This window comes from Pelobates fuscus, chromosome 5 (assembly GCF_036172605.1).
Source record: "Pelobates fuscus isolate aPelFus1 chromosome 5, aPelFus1.pri, whole genome shotgun sequence".
In the NCBI taxonomy this organism is placed as follows: domain Eukaryota; kingdom Metazoa; phylum Chordata; class Amphibia; order Anura; family Pelobatidae; genus Pelobates; species Pelobates fuscus.
In genome coordinates, this window is record NC_086321.1 from 369234158 (window position 1) to 369249382 (window position 15225).

A 15225-nucleotide genomic window follows, 5' to 3' on the forward strand; every position below is an offset into this window, starting at 1 on the left:
TGGAAAGAGTTTAGATCGGGGTCAACCGCATGTAGCTCCTCTACTGTATAACTACAACTCATGCCAGACTTGAACCTTTAGGGCTGGTGCAGATCAACACCTGCGTACCATCTCTTATTCTGTTCTGGTTAAATGCACAGTCCCTTTTTCGATGTGTCTTTTATCATTGTATGTTCCCTCGTTGTGCCCACCATTGCCACATTTTAATGATGAATAATTAAATGCCACCTTTGATATCCGTTTGTAGTTAATGACAAAGCACCCTGTGAAGCGCTTGGGATGTGGGCCAGAGGGAGAAAGGGACGTTCGAGAACATGCCTTCTTCAGGAGGATCGACTGGGAAAAGCTGGAAAACAGAGAGATCCAGCCGCCGTTCAAACCTAAAGTGGTAAGCGAGATCATGGGTTGTAGTTGGTGTGGCTCTCAAGGAAATATTTGTAGTTTGTGGGCAGCCTGGGGTCATTTAATTCACAAACAGAGGATACCGCACTCACACTAAATAATCCAGGTGCTTATCAGGGCTAGGGTTGGCAAAACCCAATTTAGTAGATAAAATAAATTGGGTTCACACACTCAGGATTGCTGCAAGAAGGCAGGCTATTTGGAACAAAAAGTGCAAAGTGTTGGCCTACACAAAGGCCTTTATCAAGGGTTCATTTTATTCACATTAGTAACATTGTATTGGAACTGGAAGATTTGCGTTTTCAGAATTAATTTCTCACTGTTTGTCATGTATATTTGTAATGCTGTGATTGTTGGAGAGAAGTCTATTAATCTTTCTGTAAATACGATCCATCGAAGGGTTGAGCCACACATGTATTTCACTATTTATGACGGTTTCTGGTTTAATAAGGCGTTGCGTTAATCTGTAGCCAGAAATCCTGGTCGGACATATAGTACAGCATTCATCAGGAAGGGTTACTGCCAGACACGGTGTAGACTCTTGAGTTGAAACTTTAAATTGAGTTTGGAACAAGACAAAGGCTCGTTCTGAAGCTGGATTAGTTTGTGGAGAAACGTGTTGATGGCTGACAGATTTTGATTCTCCTAAATACTGTCCTTAATCTCCCGCTTGTGCGTTCCTATCACTCAAAGTCCATTGTGTAACAAACCTTCCTAGCTGGACGGTGCTTCAGGGCAAGATTCTTATGGTTTCCTTTAGACAATGTCACGTACGCTGATTGATTGCCTCTGAAATAGACGGTTACTGAGGTGCTTTTTTTTTTTTTTTTTCGTTTTCCATTTCACACCCTCTATAAACTCATTTTTATGTTTCCGAAGCTGTATTTCCCATCCAGCAGACGCTGATAGGTGGTAAAATATAACAGCCGCACTCCCAGGGGCTTGGAATGAGAACTTTTGATTAAACTGATCAGAAAAGTGTCAAACTCCAAGCTCCCGAAGTGGTAAATTAGTCACGATCTGTGTCTTGTGAATTTTGAGCCTAGGCCACAAGCAGCTATAGCCAGCCTATGGCCCAATGTAGCCATCAATCCTGAGCATCATGAAACATCTTTGCATATACAGTATTGAACCCCTCCACCACCCCCCACCCCCCATGGAAAGGGGAAAGACTACCAGGGGCTTCCACAACAGTGGACCTACAAATGTAGGCTAAAATAGGTGAGATGATAAGATTTGATTGTTACGAGAACTAGGTGGGATAAAAGAGACACATGTGGTTGGGAGCAGTGGGGTAGCTGAAACAGGGACTGATGAGTAAAGAAGAAATTCTTGGGTAACACGATATGCCGTGAGAGGATAAACTGATTGTGGTAAAACACAGATAATATATCCTCTTATGGCATATTGTGTTCCTAACTAATTTCTTTTATACTGGACATGTGCTTGTTTTGTGGGACCTAGAGTTTGGAGCACTGACAGTCCGGAGGGGCCATGTTTGGGTCACCTTTGAGTGCATCGTGGATTCGTTCTCGCTGTAAGATTATTGAAGAGGGGTTGGCACTGATAATACAGTGCCAATCCCTCTTCAATAATATTGTACTGCATGTGCAAAAGCCTTGTTCACAATACATGTATCTTTTACGTTCCAGAAAGGAAGGTCATATTGTTAAGGCATGCATTATTTTGTTTAATGTTAAGTGGCTTGTTCACATTCTATCAGAGTTTCACATTATATAAGTAAAAAGTAAATGGGACATTTAAACAGAAAGATAACACAATTAAATGATGAAGTAGCAGAATTGTGCCACTGCCGTTTTCCGGGCAACTCTCTTTCTTTCTTTCTTTCTGGGGAATCCCCCCCAAGGGACCCCAGGCAACAGAGTGGTGGGCCCCCTCCAATTTCCAGCAAGAGGAGACAAACTAAAGCGCCCACCGCCCCCAAGCCGGGTCAATGTGGCTATTGTGCTAACCCTATATGACGGCCCAGCTCTGCTCTTATTTTTTAAGTTACTTTGTATTTGAGCACAGGTAGATTTATGACCTATAGTAGACATCACGTATCAGTGCACAAAGGTTAGAGCGTACAGGTCTTGAGGGATGCAACTGAACAATCAATTTAGGGTACATAGTTGGTTATTTGAGATCTTCGTGTCAGGAAGTATACCTCGGGTACAGTATTTGTAGTGGTGTCAGTTGGCTTATAGTGCAGTAGGGCGGGATAGATTCATTGGGTGTTTAAATTTCGTATATGCAGGCCATATTAACCACCCACCGTAAGTAGGTGTTGTGCCTGCTCTTAGGCCCTCCTTTTGGTAACACTCGTTACGATGATGGCTGTGCACTGTGTACCACCTCCTGTCTAATTTTTGGTTTATCTTTGTGTGCGAAACGGAAAAGATGGAGGGAAGAAGAGGGGGGTGAGGTAAGCAGTAGGAAAGGGGGAGACAAGTGGGGGTGGGTGAAAGTGAGGGAGCGACGGTTTGCCCTCTGACCCATCTTTTATGCGCAGACAGTCTCATGCAAAGACTATTTTAACTTGAACCATCATGCAATATCTACCGGGGATATAAATGTGTTCAATTAACAAATGGGTCAAAAATACCCACAGTGCTGTATAACGCACATCACCTGTGACAAATCTTTCTCCGTTCAAACTCACATGATCTCCCAGGAACGTGTTATCGCACCTTGGCTTTATATAGCGCTATATACCCAGTGCTGTGAATATCCGCTTCCCCGTGTGCAGGAAGCCCTGTCACACAGCGAATGTGAAATTAGGTGTGCAATGACGAAGCGGAGCTGGCCTGACTCTGTTTCTGTTCTATTATTTTATGTTTAGAAAATATATATATATTTTTTATTCTTTGAATGTAAATTTACAGATGTCAGTAATAGTAAAAAAAAATTCATTTTTAATCAGATCTTAAAAACCAAAAGGTTTAGACGTTTTTATCTCCTGCTCTGTAAATTGAACTTTAATCACACACAGGATCTAAAAGGCTAGTCACAGAGCATGAGATAAGAAATAATAGATTAAACAGAATGCACAATACAGGAACCTAAAATATCTAGGTTCCTTTTCAGGAAGTGTTTAAGAAGGCTGTGCAAGTCACACGCAGGGAGGTTATCTATACACCAAAACTCCTTCATTATGCTAAAGTTGTTTTGGTGACCGTAGTGTCCCTTTAAAGAAAAACAAACATTACATGCCATCACTAACTCTAAGGCAAACATAAAATATCTTTTATAAATGTCTTTTATAAAGCATACATATGAGTAATTGTCAGTGCGTCTCCTGCTGTATTGGGGGATGGCCATCTTTTAAGTCCTGTTTGGTGTCCTTTATCTGACTGAAAAATGTGTGGGCAATTGAGAGCTAGTGAGCAATCACGAATCCTAGCGTCTAAAAACTGCACTCTGGGACGGGTTTAGACCTTCAAAGTGTCCATGATCTTCGTAAAAGAATTAACGATGGCTGCGTTCACTGAGCAACAGTAAACCAGAAAATACTCTGAACAGAATTACGAAGTTATGTGTATTCATGACGAAATACACAATGTGAAGTATTTTAAGTTAAAAAAACTAAATCCTTTAGATCCAGCTTTGATTTCAGATTAATGAGCTACTCGTGTTATGTAAATATCAGGACTTTATGCAGTATAAGCATGTATTACAGGAAGTCTCCCAATGTACTGCCGGCAGTGAGACATTCCATCACTCAGCGCTGTAACCTTCCCATTACAGCTAGCCAGGCCTGCATTAATTAGCTCAGATACCCAGAGTTATTACATAATCACACAGACCCAGCAGGAGGTTATTTCATGTAACAAACACCTTGCTCCCTTGTAGAGGAGGTAAATACAAAAGCGTGAGAGAGAGAACAGAACATACAAGGGCTGGGGAAGACGTCTGATGCTTTCAGGGAACAGTGACCGCAAATAGCGACCATTCAATGTTGGGAAGTTATCAATGTTATAGTCTAAAGAACTAAAAGCGGAGCAATCGCTTTGGAAACCAGCGGCCACATTCTATAGGTGACTCCTCTCCTGATAAATCTCCATCACGCTCTCCGTTTTTTAAATGCTACCTGATTACAGTTCGTAAATATGGCGTGGTGTACAGAAAGCGTTAACTAGTCAGGCAATGACATCACCACAAGTGATTTCTCAGTGCGCCGAGCTTCATTTAAACCTGAGCGTTACTGCCATTTGAAGAGGTGAGGTAGGGTGGGATTTACTATATCTCTTTAATTTCTTGGGAGTGGAAAATGTTTCTGGTTAGTAATCGTAACTAGTGACTAAATTACCCTGGGTGTTTGAGAACGGTTTCCTGTAATGCCTTTTATTGTGAAAGATGTGGGTTATATAAAAGTGTCAGACTACCAAGCTACATCCATACCTGACACTGAAAAGGTCCTGCACTCAGGCGTTAGTGACTCACCTCGTCATTCCCAGATGAGTGACCATGCCTCATTCTTTGCACCCCAATAAGCACTGTGACTGGCTATCCCCGTGTTTACCTACATTGCTCACACAGCTTTCTGAATGGGAGGTCAGCTGCTGCTCTGAACCTGGCGCCCAGTCTCAGGATTCCTCCTTGAAGCTGGAAGTGGAGGGGACGAGCATCATCTTCACAACTTTTCGGTTAAACCATTTGTGGCAAAACTAGCCACTTCTGAACTACAGTCAGTACAGGTTGTCCGTAGGCTGAAGATATCATGTGTAACGTTAAATGTGTATGTATTGTACTATGGCCGTTCGCATGCTGGCAGCCGTATGCTGCCAGCACACCAAGCATTCATACGACGAAACACGGCTATCCTGGCCGTTCGCCGTACGAATACGGGCTCCCCAGGTCGACCACACATTCCCAAGTCGTGTGGTACCAATTCACCGATTGCAACATTGTTGCAATCGGTAATTAAGGGCTCTCCTAGATGGCCGTCGATCCACTACCGACCATGCGGCGGTCGGCCATCTTGGATCCTTTGTCTCTGCAGCGGTGTTCGGTCGTCGAGAGCCTGGAACTGAAAACGGCTACTCGATGATTTGAACGCCGCTGGACTTCCAGAGCGTTCGGGAGTCCCGCGTTCGGTACATTGTATGTCCCGTACTTATTCGGTACTTTTAAACCCACTTTAATGTTTTATTGTATTATGTGCTGCGTTCGGTCAATTCAGCTGGGATCGGAGCGGTATTCTCACAAAGTGTGCTCTCCGACCCCAGCTATCTACCGAACGTTCAACTATTGCAAAGTACCGAATATTGTGTAATTTCTGTATTTTAATGTCAATTGTCGGTTTTGCTGCACGAGGAGATAATCCACTTAGTCGTCCATTTTAGTGGGAGTATCTTTCTCGTGCAGCAAGGCCTGTTGGGAAAGTCACAGTGCATGGTGGGAGAAATCCCCTGGAATTACTGTCTGGAAACCCCTTGCATGGGGAACTGTATAAATATGCTGCCTGTGAATAAACCGAGTTAGTTGACTCCCAAACTGTGTTTCGTCCGGTTATTGGGAGGATTGGGAATATTGCCTTGCTTTCTATTCTGACTGTGGATTTCCTAGATGTACCAACGGATATCGTATGCTGATACATTGCATTCCGTTACAATTGGTGGCAAGCGACGGGATCCGAACCTTACAGCCGAAAAAGCAGCGTTCGTGGAAACTGGAACGACCGAACAAGGAAAGCAAGGGCAATTCGTATGGAGATTGATTATACCATACTAAAACGACAGACTTTAAAAGAGCTACTGGAAGCCAGGGGTAAGATAGCCAGCAACAAGTCTAAGGCTGTGCTGATCGCTGAACTGATGGAGGGAGACAGAGCCCGCAGCGCTACACCCCCACCAGCCAAGGAAGAGACCCCATTCCAAAAAGAGCTACGAACCAGGTTGGAGTTTTTACCGCAACCAGTACCGCTGGAAATACTGACCGTGATGGTATCGGATGTACAGGATTATCTGATGGCGACCAGCACACCAGCGACCCCGCCTAGGGCAGAGTCTGTTACTGCCTCCACCTACGGACAGGTAAAGCCCAAAGTCCCACATCACGCCTTTAAAGCGTTTTGTGAAGAAAAGGACGAAATCGATGGGTATTTGCAGGACTTTGAGCGGCTGTGCGATCTGCACGATTTGGAACCCGCAGTATGGGTGCCGCTGCTGGCAGGCAAATTATCGGGTAGGGCAGCTGAAGCCTACCGTGCTGTACCCCGAGAGGACAGTAAGGATTACCCTAAAGTAAAGAGGGCAATCTTGGAGAGGTATGCTATTACCCCAGAGGCATACCGGCGGAAATTCCGGGGCTTGCGCAAGCCTGAGAAAGATTCTCATGCAGAATGGGCGCACAAGCTGGACCAAGCATCACTAGGCTGGATACAGGCCAGCAACGCCACTAACATGGAGGAGTTGAGGCAGTTAATGCTGCTGGAACAATTTTTTAATGGTTTGTCCCCAGAAGCACAAGAATGGGTGAGAGACCGGAAACCACTCACCCTACCCGAAGCCGCTAAATTGGCGGATCAGCATTTTGATGCCAGGAGGCATCACGGGGCCCAAAATAAGACTCTCCCTCGGATTACAGGGCCACCCAATAATTTTACCCCTACCGGCCCCACCGCACCCCTGCACAGGCCGGCACTGAATACTCCACCAGCCCCCTCCCGATACAACGGCAGGGCTAACATTCAGTGTCACACCTGCAAGCAGTGGGGGCACATTTCTCGAGAGTGCACCCAAAACCGGAGCCGGCAAGCTTGGAATCAGGTGCGACAAAATTTGGCACCCAGGGCTGCTGCGCACCATTATCAGGTAGCACCCGCCACCCAAGACGTGCTGAGCGCTCAAATTGAGGAGCCTCTAGGGGTGCTGCACGAAGTAATGTCAGTCCGAGCCACCGACAACCGACAGCATCATCGGCAGCTAGTGACCCTGGAGGGGAAGGAGGTGCAAGGGCTCCGGGATTCGGGAGCCACTTTAACCTTGGTTGCACCACATTTGGTACCAGGCGCAACCCACACTGGCGGCTCCGTGGCAGTACGGGTGGCCGGGGGAGCAGTATACCGGCTACCTACTGCCAAAGTTCATTTGGATTGGGGTGTGGGAGAGGGGACCGTAGAAGTGGGGCTGATGCAGAATTTACCTGCCGATGTTGTACTGGGGAATGACTTGGGCCCTTTTACTTCCGCTTTTATTCCCCAGACTCCGTACCAGGAGGCCCTTCCCGTAACCACCCGGCAACAGGCTCGCACCACGGCTACACCAACGCACTCTGCGGCTCAGGTAAGAGACCATGTTCCCCAACTGACCCCCATGTCCTGGGATACCCCGACTACCTTTGCGACCGAAGTCCAGACCGATCCCACTCTCCAAGTATATAGGGACCGGGCACAAACCGACCAAGCAGGGTTAGAGGGGGAGCGGTTCATCTGGGAGAGAGAGCTGCTATACCGTGTCACGGCCAAAGATGTGGGGGGGTCTGTCACCTTAACTAATAAACAGCTAGTGGTACCCCAGAAGTATAGACAGGAGCTGCTGCGAATTTCTCATGACATCCCCTTGTCAGGACACCTAGGGATGACCCGTACCCGATACCGTTTGACCCATGCCTTCTTCTGGCCCGGGATCTCTCAGGATGTGCGCCAATATTGCACCTCCTGCGACGTCTGCCAGCGGGTAGGTAAACGAGGGGATCGCCACAAAGCCAGACTATGCCCCCTGCCCATCATAGCAGAACCCTTCAGCCGAGTAGCAGTGGATATCGTAGGTCCCCTGCCAAAACCCAGTCCCTCTGGCAAAAGGTATATCCTAACTGTAGTGGACTACGCCACCAGATACCCCGAAGCCGTGGCCCTCTCTAATATTCACGCTGAGACCGTAGCCGAAGCATTAATGAAGGTATTTTCCCGAGTAGGTTTTCCCCAAGAGATAATCTCGGACCGAGGTACCCAATTTACGGCCGAAGTTACCCAACATATGTGGAAGGTGTGTGGCATTAAGCCAATAGTTAATTCCGCCTACCACCCCCAGTCCAATGGACTATGTGAGCGGTTCAACGGGACGCTGAAGCAGATGCTTCGGACGTTCGGGGAAACCCACAAGGACTGGGAGAGGTTTCTGCCTCACCTACTCTTTGCCTATAGAGAGGTCCCCCAGGAGTCGACAGGCTTCTCCCCGTTTGAACTACTGTTTGGGAGGAGGGTGCGAGGACCCTTGAACTTGATTAGGGAACACTGGGAGGGAGAGAGTACCACTAACGAAACCCCTATCGTATCATACGTCCTGGAGTTCCGGGACCGTCTGGAGGCGCTGACTCAGGCTGTACACACCAACCTCCAGGCGGCCCAGCAACGCCAGCGACGCTGGTACGATAGAGGAGCCAGGGACCGCAGCTTTCAGGTGGGACAGAAGGTTTTGATCTTAAAACCCGTCCGCACAGATAAGCTGCAGGCCATCTGGCAAGGCCCATACCAGGTAGTGGAGCAGCGATGCGACACTACCTATGTGATCGGCCCCTGCTCAGGGGTAGGGAAGAGACGCATGCTTCACGTGAACATGCTCAAGCCCTACCATGAGAGGATAGAGGATGTGACGGCAATCTGTGCCTCCTCCTTAGAGGATCAGGAAAATTTACCCTTACCCGACCTACTCGAACCCGAGGAGCAGATAGAGCCCTCCCGGGGAGTTCAGCTGGGGGAGCGGCTAAGCCCCCAGGAGCGTGCCCAGGTACAGGCGCTGATTGTAGCAAAGGGGGCTACCTTCTCCAATTTACCTGGATACACTCCGCTAGCCACCCACCGAGTGGAGACCCCGGGGCAGCTCCCTATGCGCCAGGCTCCATATCGGGTTCCAGAATCCGTCCGTACCCATATGAAAGCCGAGCTAGACGAAATGTTGCAGCTAGGGGTTATCGAACCCTCCGATAGCCCCTGGGCATCGCCGGTAGTCCTGGTACCTAAAAAGGATGGCACCACCCGATTCTGTGTTGACTACCGGAGGCTAAATGACAAGACGGTGTCTGATGCCTACCCGATGCCCCGGATAGACGAGCTGTTAGATAAGATGGCACGGGGCCAGTATCTCACTACCATTGACTTGTGTAAGGGATACTGGCAAATTCCCCTAGCCGATGATGCCATCCCCAAGTCGGCGTTTGTCACTCCGTTTGGCCTGTACCAGTTCAAGGTCATGCCTTTCGGAATGAAAAACGCTCCGGCTACCTTTCAGCGGATGGTAGATCGGCTACTGGACGGTTTTCAGGAGTATGCCTGTGCCTATCTAGATGACATAGCCATTTTTAGTCAGACCTGGGAAGACCACATACACCACATAGGGGCGATCCTAGATCGCATTGGGGAGGCTGGGTTAACCCTAAAACCTAGCAAGTGCCACATAGGTATGGCCGAGGTGCAGTATCTGGGCCACCGTGTAGGGTGTGGGCAGCAGAGACCCGAGCCAGCCAAGATTGAGGCCGTAGCCAAGTGGCCTACCCCCAGGACTAAGACCCAGGTGCTGGCGTTCTTAGGGACAGCCGGCTATTACAGAAAATTTGTCCCTGACTATAGCACCCTGGCCAAACCCCTAACCGACCTGACGAAAAAGAACCTTCCCCGACTGGTTGTCTGGGCCCCAGAGTGTGAGCAGGCATTCCAACAACTCAAGACTGCTCTCACCAATGCTCCTGTGTTAACTGCTCCTGATCCAACTAAAAGATTTCTTGTTCACACAGACGCTTCAATGTTTGGATTGGGGGCAGTACTGAGCCAAGTGGGAGCCGATGGCGGAGAACACCCCGTAGCCTATTTAAGCCGCAAATTGCTGCCTCGTGAAGTGAGCTACGCCGCCATCGAGAAAGAATGCCTGGCCGTGGTGTGGGCCCTTAAAAAGTTACAGCCCTATTTGTACGGACAACCTTTTTCCTTACTCACAGATCACAACCCGTTAGTGTGGCTAAACCGTGTGTCTGGAGACAATGCCAGGCTGCTGCGCTGGAGCTTGGCGCTGCAGCCCTTTGACTTTACTATCCATTACCGGCCAGGAAAACAAAACGGTAACGCTGACGGGTTATCCAGACAGACTGAACTCGAGAAGTGATCTGTGAGTACTCTCCCGGACATCCCCAAGCCGATCCGTTGGGATCAGACTGTGTATGCCGGCTTGGTTCTGGGGGAGCATTGTGGCAAAACTAGCCACTTCTGAACTACAGTCAGTACAGGTTGTCCGTAGGCTGAAGATATCATGTGTAACGTTAAATGTGTATGTATTGTACTATGGCCGTTCGCATGCTGGCAGCCGTATGCTGCCAGCACACCAAGCATTCATACGACGAAACACGGCTATCCTGGCCGTTCGCCGTACGAATACGGGCTCCCCAGGTCGACCACACATTCCCAAGTCGTGTGGTACCAATTCACCGATTGCAACATTGTTGCAATCGGTAATTAAGGGCTCTCCTAGATGGCCGTCGATCCACTACCGACCATGCGGCGGTCGGCCATCTTGGATCCTTTGTCTCTGCAGCGGTGTTCGGTCGTCGAGAGCCTGGAACTGAAAACGGCTACTCGATGATTTGAACGCCGCTGGACTTCCAGAGCGTTCGGGAGTCCCGCGTTCGGTACATTGTATGTCCCGTACTTATTCGGTACTTTTAAACCCACTTTAATGTTTTATTGTATTATGTGCGGCGTTCGGTCAATTCAGCTGGGATCGGAGCGGTATTCTCACAAAGTGTGCTCTCCGACCCCAGCTATCTACCGAACGTTCAACTATTGCAAAGTACCGAATATTGTGTAATTTCTGTATTTTAATGTCAATTGTCGGTTTTGCTGCACGAGGAGATAATCCACTTAGTCGTCCATTTTAGTGGGAGTATCTTTCTCGTGCAGCAAGGCCTGTTGGGAAAGTCACAGTGCATGGTGGGAGAAATCCCCTGGAATTACTGTCTGGAAACCCCTTGCATGGGGAACTGTATAAATATGCTGCCTGTGAATAAACAGAGTTAGTTGACTCCCAAACTGTGTTTCGTCCGGTTATTGGGAGGATTGGGAATATTGCCTTGCTTTCTATTCTGACTGTGGATTTCCTAGATGTACCAACGGATATCGTATGCTGATACATTGCATTCCGTTACACCATTCATAACACTTTGCTTCCACGTACCCACCTTGGTTCCTCCTATCCTAATGGCATGTTCTTTCAGCTGCCTCTAAAATAAACTTCACATGCTATTAAAGAGACACTATAGTTACCTAAACAACTTTAGCTTAATGATGCGGGTTTTACTGTATAGATTATGCTTCTCAGGTTTCACTGCCATTTAGGAGTTAAATCACTTTGTTTCTTTTTATGCAGCCCATGTCACACCTCACACAGCCTACAGGAAAACAATTGGTTTCACTTTCAATCAGATGTAATTTTCCTTAAACAATTGTATCTCTTTCTCTGTAAATTGAACTTTAATCACGTACAGGAGGCTCTAGCATGGTCTAGCAAGTGATTAACATCGCAGGGGATAAGAAAATCTAAATTAAACAGAACTTTCAATAAAGGAAGGATAAAGATTATATGACTCTTTACAGGGAAGTATTTAGGACGGCTGTGTAAGTCACATGCAGGGAGGTGTGACTAGGGTTCATAAACAGTGATGTAACTCCTAAATGACAGAGAATTAAGCAGTGAGACTGCAGGGGTATGATCTATACACCAAAACTGCTGTATTAAGCTAAAGTTGTTTTGGTGACTATAGTGTCCCTTTAAGTGTTTAAATACGTCCCCACATCTATGGCCATCAACTTCAAACATTCACAGCAACGTCCTGTCTCCTCTCCCCATTATTACCTTTAGATTGCAAGCTCACGTGTCATCTTGCTAAGCGTTTTTAGAAAAGTACTATATTTACTAGATTGTAATCTCATGACAGGATTTTTCTGTTCCGTTTATATCCGTACATGGTCTTTGTCTGTGTTCCCTCTATCGTACAGAACTGCACGATTGGTTGTTAATATATAATACCACTCCTGTATATAGGAGATATTTATTGCAACGCAAAATATCTGTTTACTAAAACACAACTTGTCTATATCTATCTCTGCTATTGGACAAACCAAGTACACATACACAACTTGTCTATACCTACCTCTGCTATTGGACAAGCCAAGTACACATACACAACTTGTCTATACCTACCTCTGCTATTGGACAAGCCAAGTACACATACACAACTTGTCTATACCTACCTCTGCTATTGGACAAGCCAAGTACACATACACAACTTGTCTATATCAATCTCTGCTATTGGACAAGCCAAGTACACATACACAACTTGTCTATATCCATCTCTGCTATTGGACAAGCCAAGTAAACAAACACAACTTGCCTATACCTACCTCTGCTATTGGACAAACAAAGTACAAACCCAATTTAGCCAAAAGGCAGCCCTCCAATAGAAGCTTAGTGTCACAGTTTACTATAAGATATGATGAAATTATGCTTTGTTAACATATGTTTTTAACTCCCTCTAGAATCTCCTCTTAATACATTTTATTTTCCTTCTAACAGTGCGGCAAAGGTGCCGAAAACTTCGACAAGTTCTTCACAAGAGGACAACCCGTCTTAACACCCCCAGACCAGCTGGTCATTTCCAACATTGACCAGGCGGACTTCGAAGGTTTCTCTTACATCAACAAGGAGTTCATACATCCAAGCTTACAGAGCGCCGTCCCATGAGCTCAGAGACTTTTCCATTGCATTACTGGGAGCACCCAGTAACCCTACAATTTTAAGGTTGGGGCTTTCCTGCAGATAACAAGCCTACAAATTTTAGGGTTAGGAGTAATTTCTCAAAAGGAATTTTTTTTTTTATATATATATATATAAAAAAAAAAGTATAAATTGAAAAAAAATGTTCTGTTAATCAAAGGTGTGTGTGTGGCATGGGGACCATGGAGATATGTGCCGCGGACCGTGCAAACGGGGGGTAGATTAGAGTCTAGCGTTCTTAGTAGGTTGACATTTACAGACAGGAGTGTTAAGTGACACCAAGTATGGCTGATTCTTTCAAAGTCTTCCTTCAACTCCTGATTGCACGAAAGGCAACATACAAACAGAACATTCAAACACCGTTGCCATAACGATCCCTGTTTACGGTACACAACAGGACGTTCTCTAAGATTTGTCTAGAATCTTTTACCGAGAAGCATCATATGGGTACTTGGTTGCTAGACAGGCCAAATAATGATGTTGCCAAGGGTAACTTTAATGGTAGTAGCCATTGCCTACAATCTAGAAAATCCAGGCACACACAAGATTTAGGGAGCAGGAAAGGACACAAGATTACGGGTTGGAGACTTTTGGAAAAGGGGTTGTTGATTTAGAAAATAAAAGGTACTATACAAGTGGTTCTAGGTGCAGATCGGAAAGAGATTGTCCCACAATGCCTTTCTAAGACAGAAGGTTAAGCGATGTTGCTTACTTGTTGTTTTATTAATTAAACCTTGCTAATTTACAATAATCACTTAATGGGACACCGTGACCCAAGAAGAAGGTGTGTGTTTGTTATTTTTATGTTTCTCTTGTCCATAGAATTGATGTTTCTGGTTATATATTTTTTTTTTTGCATCATGCAATGATTAAGCATGTTTACGGTATCTGATCCTAATTGATTCTGTGATCTGTTGAATTCTCTCCATTAAGAGTAATATATATATATATATATATATATATTAAAAAAAAAAATAGAAGATAAAAATGACTTGCTTTGTGAAACCTTTGCTCATCTGAGCTCTTAATATAGTTTTAGGATAATGATTGTTGCATCCTTGTTTGACTTTTCTACATCCTGTCTGTGAAATAGGATATATGTGCTTTTCTATTGTAACGATTTTAAATCTCTCGGCCAATGGAAAGATAAATGGTGCTTCAGTGAAAGTTCTACCATTTTATTTTATCCTTTCCCTACCCAAAAATTAAACCCCCTTTTCAGAGGGTAAGGGATGATTTTAATTCAGAGTTAATATATTTGTATAAAACGTTTCTCTCCACGTCAAGAGATTTTCAACACTTTGTATTTCTATTTATTTACCCCTTTTTTAGGTCTTGTTCTATTTGAATGAATTTTTAAAAACAAAGCTTTTTCTTCCTTGCACATGTGAAAGGCGGGGGGGCATGCTGTAAAAGTCGCATGCAGAATCATCTGCAGGTCGCGTTGCATGATGCGGCATTATGAAAGCGAAATTAGTTGCCATAAATGCAAAATACAAATCATTTTCCATGCTTTTTGTATTGGCTTTTGCAGTAAAAAAATAAGTCATTTAGAAATTTGACATGTTTAGCTATGTGCCAAAACAAGAGATTCTTATCCTGCTCAGCGTGGGAATGAAGATGGCATTTTAAAACCCTTAAGGAGAAATTTTCCTAAACCAGTTGGTTTAATGGTTATATTAATCTTTGAATAAAGAGACACAGTATTAAAACCCACCTGAGCTGCCAAATGGGATTTTAAATTTGTCTACAATGTGTCCCATCCTAGAACACACATCCAATTCTAGATCTGTGCAATTAAAAAGTGCCTATTTGCCCTAAACCAGTTTTTAAAAATTAATAAATATATAGTGTAAAAATCCAAGTATCCGTGGTAAGTCCCATTCAGCAAAGCACTGCGTGTAGATTCAGGACATTACGATTGCGCTGTATAAGTGAATGCGTGAATATTGAGAGAAACACAGACAGAGCGACGATTGTCACATGTCCAGACAGTCTGCGCAGCCTCCTAACACCTTCAGTGCCAGGGGAGATGCTGGCTTAGTGGACGTCAGATAATTTA

At 45.5% G+C, this 15225-nt stretch overlaps 1 protein-coding gene across 2 annotated transcripts in view; it reads left to right on the forward strand.

Moving 5' to 3' along the window:
- PRKCA (protein kinase C alpha) overlaps positions 1-14999 on the forward strand; it is a 221112-nt gene extending 206113 nt beyond the window's left edge. For both annotated transcript variants that reach the window (XM_063456126.1, XM_063456127.1), the window contains 2 exons: positions 248-388; positions 12963-14999. In XM_063456126.1, coding sequence (XP_063312196.1) covers positions 248-388; positions 12963-13130 — 309 coding nt within the window. In that variant the 3' untranslated portion in view covers positions 13131-14999. The remainder of the gene's footprint in view (positions 1-247; positions 389-12962) is intronic.
- The last annotated feature ends 226 nt before the right edge of the window (positions 15000-15225 follow it).